This window comes from Pundamilia nyererei, unplaced genomic scaffold, assembly GCF_000239375.1.
Source record: "Pundamilia nyererei isolate P.nyererei 1_Seehausen unplaced genomic scaffold, PunNye1.0 scaffold00050, whole genome shotgun sequence".
Classification (NCBI taxonomy): domain Eukaryota; kingdom Metazoa; phylum Chordata; class Actinopteri; order Cichliformes; family Cichlidae; genus Pundamilia; species Pundamilia nyererei.
This window is the reverse complement of record NW_005187451.1, coordinates 3317732-3323702: the sequence shown is the minus strand read 5'-3', so window position 1 is coordinate 3323702 and position 5971 is coordinate 3317732. Positions and strand designations below refer to the sequence as shown.

At 38.5% G+C, this 5971-nt stretch overlaps 1 protein-coding gene across 4 annotated transcripts in view; it reads right to left on the bottom strand.

Moving 5' to 3' along the window:
- Positions 1–237: 237 nt before the first annotated feature.
- The window catches only part of LOC102196053 (pleckstrin homology domain-containing family A member 5), a 160467-nt gene continuing 154733 nt past the window's right edge, over positions 238–5971 (bottom strand). For all 4 annotated transcript variants that reach the window (XM_005733217.2, XM_005733219.2, XM_005733218.2 and 1 more), the window contains one exon: positions 238–3321. In XM_005733217.2, coding sequence (XP_005733274.1) covers positions 3287–3321 — 35 coding nt within the window. In that variant the 3' untranslated portion in view covers positions 238–3286. The remainder of the gene's footprint in view (positions 3322–5971) is intronic.

The following is a 5971-nucleotide window of genomic DNA, read 5'->3' as shown; positions in this document are numbered from 1 at the left end:
CTGGAGGTTTCTTCCTGTTAAAAGGGAGTTTTTCCTTCCCACTGTTGCCAAAGTGCTGCTCATAGGGGGTCATATGATTGTTGGGTTTTTCTTTGTATTATTGTGGGGTCTACCTTACGATACAAAGCACCTTGAGGTGACTGTTGTTGTGATTTGGTGCTATTTAAATAAAATAGAATTGTGATGAAAGAATCCGCCCTGAAAAGCATCACTTCAAAGAGAAAAGTGAAACAAGCATGTTTTAAGAACATCAACATTTATTTCACGATATAAAACAGATGAGAAATGAATGTTTTGCATATTGACTCTAATATTAATGATAATAATTTCTTATAATATTCACTCTTCTTTTTTCACTGTGTACATAAAGTTTTCTATCTTATCTTAATTTTTTTTTTTACAGTTTATTTATCTCTTAATTTTTTAAATGTCCTGGGGCTTCAAATACCTATTTATTGCTTTGTACATGTGCCGTTTTCTGAGTTTCCACCACCTAGGACAGAGTCAAACTAAATCCTTTTTATGTGTATTTTCTAACTGATACAAACCAAAGTGAGGAAAAACAAAGAGAGACACAAACTGAGAAAGTAGACTTCAAATTCAACTCATTCGCATATTCTGTGAGGCTTTGCAAGCACGTCAGGGTATTCAAACCATCTGCTCAACATAAACAATCCTAACTTTATACCTTAATCTGTAAAAAAACAAAAACAAACAGCAGCATGATGTGGCACCTTGTTAAAGTAAAAAAACAGCTTAATATTCATATAATATATGGATATACTTATATTAAAATGAAGGCTAATCTGTTATTTTGCAGGTGTAAAAGATGTGGGATCCCTCCAGTTTGAAATCAACCAAAGGATCCAGATCCGAGCAGGTTAAAGATTAGCGGCCACTTGGGGTTAAAGTAAAGCACTGCGTCTGTGTCGTTTGGTGCTGTGCCATCTGTGATGAGGCTTCTCAGATGCTCATATATACAGCTGTACACTCATCTCTAGCAACTCAGGAACAGCTAATATCCCATCCACCAGAACTATAGATAACTGTTATTTTAATAGTTATGTTAGGATGACTTTAGCACTTAGTAAGGTATCAAAAGCTCTGTACACGTGTATGTATTTGACAACACAGTTTTATGAGGCTACATTATATCCAAAAGAAGTCACACATAAAAGTGAGACTGTACAATGGTTTAGCTCAGATTCTTGCCTGCCCAGAAATATTCCTACATGGTGTTTTGGAGAAAAACAACACGCTGCCTCAGTGGCAGCACATGGCTGTAGCATAACAAATGGAAGGAAAACATTAAGTTTTCAGATTTTTTTTCTTTTCACTTTTACCAGATAAGTAGTACAATCTTTAAAAAATGGTTAAAGTGAATAATCTGAGTTTATGTTTCAGACAGTGTCTGGACCAACTGGCTACTACAAAGGTTGAAGCACAGGCGAAGATTTGAACATGACCGGGTTGGTAAATGGGAGGGATCTCTGTCAACTTCAGGTCCTCCTTCCTTTCAGTCCCATGTTCCACTGCCTCTCACTCCGAAACACGAATGCACACGAAAAGGCACAATACAGTGAGCAACTGCAAAATATCACGTCACCTGAACTCAGCCAAATAAACTATTTATATATATGGATGTGCTTGATGTCAAAACTGATGATTAAATTAAAAGCTTAACCCTTAAACTGCATGTCCAGTCCAATCTGCTTAGTTTCCCCTCACTCAGGAGTACACCCTTCAGATACTTGATGGGGTTAGTGCTAACCTCAGACTAAACAGAACAGTCCACTGGTTTCTCCATCACCCCCTTACACCACATCTGTCTGAGTCTAGATTACAGGGATTTATCCAGCTATTTCCAAAGACATTTACAAACACTTTATGTTAGGACTGGCCATTTGTCCTGAGGTTAGGAAGGAGCCACGTGTCATAATTTCCATTTACAAGATGAATGGTTTGTTACTCTGCTATATGTGGGCCTTTTGGATCATGGAAATGCTTTGGATTGCTCATGTGCCACAGATTACAAAGCCATTATCAGTAAACCACCCAAATTTTATGAAGCTAACTAAATTACACGGTCCATAAAAGTGACTGGACGCTATCCGTCTCCTGCGAGGTCTAAATCCTTTCCAGTCAGCATCAGGCTCCACTCGGCTTTTCAGGGCTACTCAGAAGTATTCACACCAGAGCAGTGGCTACATTCTGCCTGGAAAAGGCAAACCTTTCCCTTTCATCTGGGGTTTGGTCACCTGCTCGCTGGTTAACTCCTTCCTGTTTACAACACATTCCCAAAAAGCAGGGGCACTGTGTAAAAAGTAATTTGACTTGTTTGATTATTTAAAGCCTTATTCAATTAAAAAAAATAGTACAAAGGCAACATATCAAACATTAAATCTGAGCTGAGAAATGCAGTGTTTTCAATATACTGAATTAGATGCGTGAAACATTAAAAACTGAGACCAGGTTTGCTCCCGTATTTCAACACTCCTTAAACTTTCTGAAAAGTGGAGAGTGAAGGTTTTTTTCTCCACTCTGTGTTTATACACCTCTCTGCATTTAATCATTAGTAATAATTATCATCTCTGGCTCTCTTTATCCCATCTTCCTCACATCAACAACCAGCCATGGCAAATGGCTGCACCTCCCTGATACTGGTTCTGCTGGAAGTTTGTTCCTGTTAAACCGGAGTTTTTCCTTTCTGCTGTCGCCAAGTGCTTGCACAATTACACGGTCCTTCTTTCCTATATACAGTTCATGAGGTGACTGTTGTGATTTGGTGCTATGTAAATAAAATTGATCTTTTAAACATTTAATAACTTGTACTTTAACTTTGGAGTTGGAATTGCACTTTGCTTTTAATCACATTTTGCACAGCTGTTTGAACGCTGAACAAAGCTTTATTGTAACACTACAGCAATGAATTTCTGGGCTTCTTCAGGCATTTTGTAGTTAAACCACATAATTTTTAAACTAAACCATTTTACAGTCCTAGAATATGCTGACATCTCCACAGAATGTGTTTTGCTTAAGGACAGAGTATGTGCCGGCAGATCTAATGAGCACTAAAGATACAGAATATCTGCCTCTTTGAATATGATGGCTGGTCGTCTAGGTGTCGGTCAGTCTGAATCATCATCCTCTCAGTCTCCGTCTCTGTATTGGCACGTAACACTAGTGCCAACAGATTTCGTTGTAAATGCAGGAAGCATTGCTCTGTGCAGGCTGGATACATTTGAGCTCAATGGGACGCCAGTGAGGATGTCCAGGCCGCCATTGCTCACGTGTCACTGCTCACCAAAGTGAACGTCTGCGCTGCAAAGAGAAGAAGAGGAGAATGAAATTTAGATTAGTGCTGTTCTTTTTTACTTATTTACCTACTAGTACTTTAACCATCGATGTAGGTTTATTAACACTAAAACTATTGGGTATTAGAAGATAATCCTTCTAGAGAATTGGAACAAGTATTTGGTGAGTCATAAGATAGAAAGTGATTTAGTTGCAACTGGTATATTATTATTATTATTATTGTTGTTTGTTGTTGTTTGTTGTTGTTTGTGGTTGTTGTTGTTGTTATACTTGCACAGTGGAGAGCACTGCTGATTATAAAAAACAGCAGATGTTTTTTATAAATAATAAGAATAATCGTTGGCTTCATAATATCTTATGTAACACGGCGTGAAAGGCCAACAATGAAACAAACAACATTAAAGAGAAAATCTTTTTCAGACTTTTGGTTTGTAGTTTGCAGTGAATGAAGATGAACTTTCTTTGGAACTTGTTTCGTCGTTGACTCAGTGCTGGGGGTCCAGCACATAACAGTCTATAACAACACTAATTATATGGTTGAACATTATTAACAAACGCTGGTAGTTAATAAAATGGGGGGTGAATTTTGTTAGCTTTGCACATGTTCTAGTAGACACTATCCTCTACAGTGTATTTAATTTGGAGATTACAGTATAAGCATCAAAAACATGCCTCTGTACACCAGCAGTGTACAGAGGCATGTAAGTCCAAAAATAAACCTGAGGCTAAAGACGTTCAGCTGCATTTAAGAATCACAGTCAATTGTATATAAAGATGAAATGAATTGGAGACAAACAGTCATTAGTCAATATTTAACGGGAAATGAATCAGTCATAAGACAGAAGTTGATTCAAAGTGTTTAATTAGTATTTTATGGTTTTTATTGTACCGTGCATCTGGAAAGTATTCGTAGCGCTTCACTCGTTCCACATGCTGTCACGTTACAGCCTTAACATGGATCCAATTATTCTTTCACCTAAAATTCTACTAAATAATGACACAGTGAAAAATGTTGGCTTGAAATTTTTGAAAATGTATTACAATTAAAAAGTAATGCAGCCTTTGCCATAACACTCATATAGGAGACACACACAGTGATATTTGAGAAGTGAAATGAAGTTTATTGGATTTACAGAAAGTGTGCAATAATTGTTTAAACAAAATCAACAAAAAAAGAAATGAAATCAATATTTAGTAGATCTGCCTTTTGCAGAAATTCCAGCCTCTAAACGCTTCCTGTAGGTTCCAGTGAGAGTCTGGATTGTGGTTGAAGGTATTTTGGACGATTCCTCTTTACAAAACATCTCTAGTTCATTCAGGTTTGATGGCTTCTGAGCATGGACAGCTCTCTTTAACTCACACCACAGATTTTCATTAATATTCAGGTCTGAGCTGAGATGAACGTTCCAGAACGTTGTTCTTGTTCCTCTGCATGAAAGCTTTAGTAGATTTTCAGCAGTGTTTCGGGTTGTTGTCTTGTTGAAAGATCCAGCCCCGGCGCAGCTTCAGCTTTGTCACTGATTCTCCAGAATCTGCTGATACTGAGTGGAATCCATGTGTCCCTCAACTCTGACAGGATTCCCAGTCCCTGCACTGGCCACACAGCCCCACAGCATGATGGAACCAGCACCATATTTTACTGGAGGGAGCAGTTGTTTTTCTTGGACTGCTGTGTTCTTTTTCCTCGATGCATTACGCCCCTTGTTATGCCCAAATAACTCAGTTTTATTTTCATCAGTCCACAGCAGCTTATTCCAGAATGAAGCTGGTTTGTCCAAATGTGCTTTAGCGACTCTGTTTGTGCTGTGGGCAGAGCAAAGGCTTCCTCTGCATCACTCTCACATGCAGCATCTCCTTGTGTAAAGTGCGCCGAATGGTTGAACGATGCACAGCGACTCCATCTGCTGCAACATGATGTTGCAGGTCTTTGGTGCAGGTCTGTGGGTCGACTCTGACTGTTCTCACCGTCGCTTCTGTCTATCTGAGATTTTTCTTGGTCTGTCACTTCGAGCCTTAACTTGAACTGAGCCTGTGGTCTTCCATGTTCTCAATATGTTCCTAACTGTGGGAACAGACGGCTTACATCTCTGAGACAGCTTTCTGTGTCCTTCCCCTAAACCATGATGCTGAACAATCTTTGTCTTCAGGTCATTTGACAGTTGTTCTGAGACCCCCGTGTTGCTACTCTTCAGAGGAGATTAAAGGAGGAGGGAAACTATCATTTGACCCCCTTAAATACTCTTAATCATTATTGGATTCACCTGTGTATGTAGGTCAGGGGTCACTGAGGTTACCGAGCCAATTTCAGTTCCAATAATTAGTTCTGAAGGTTTTGGAATCAATAAAATGACAACAGATTGATGCACCTGCCTGATTTTGTTTAAACAATTATTGCACATTTTCTGTAAATCCAATAAATTTCATTTCACTTCTCAAATATCACTGTGTGTCTCCTAAATGATATATTTAACTGAAATTTTCTTATCGCAACAAACAACAATTTATACAGGAAAATAATGACTATTAACAAGGTTGCCCAAACATTTGCACTGTACTTGTATTACTATGCATGTGACGAATAAAGAACCTTGAACAGTCAGTGATTTTAAACTTTCCTAGCAGTCCTTCACAAACAGGGAACAGTCTGTCTATTCTC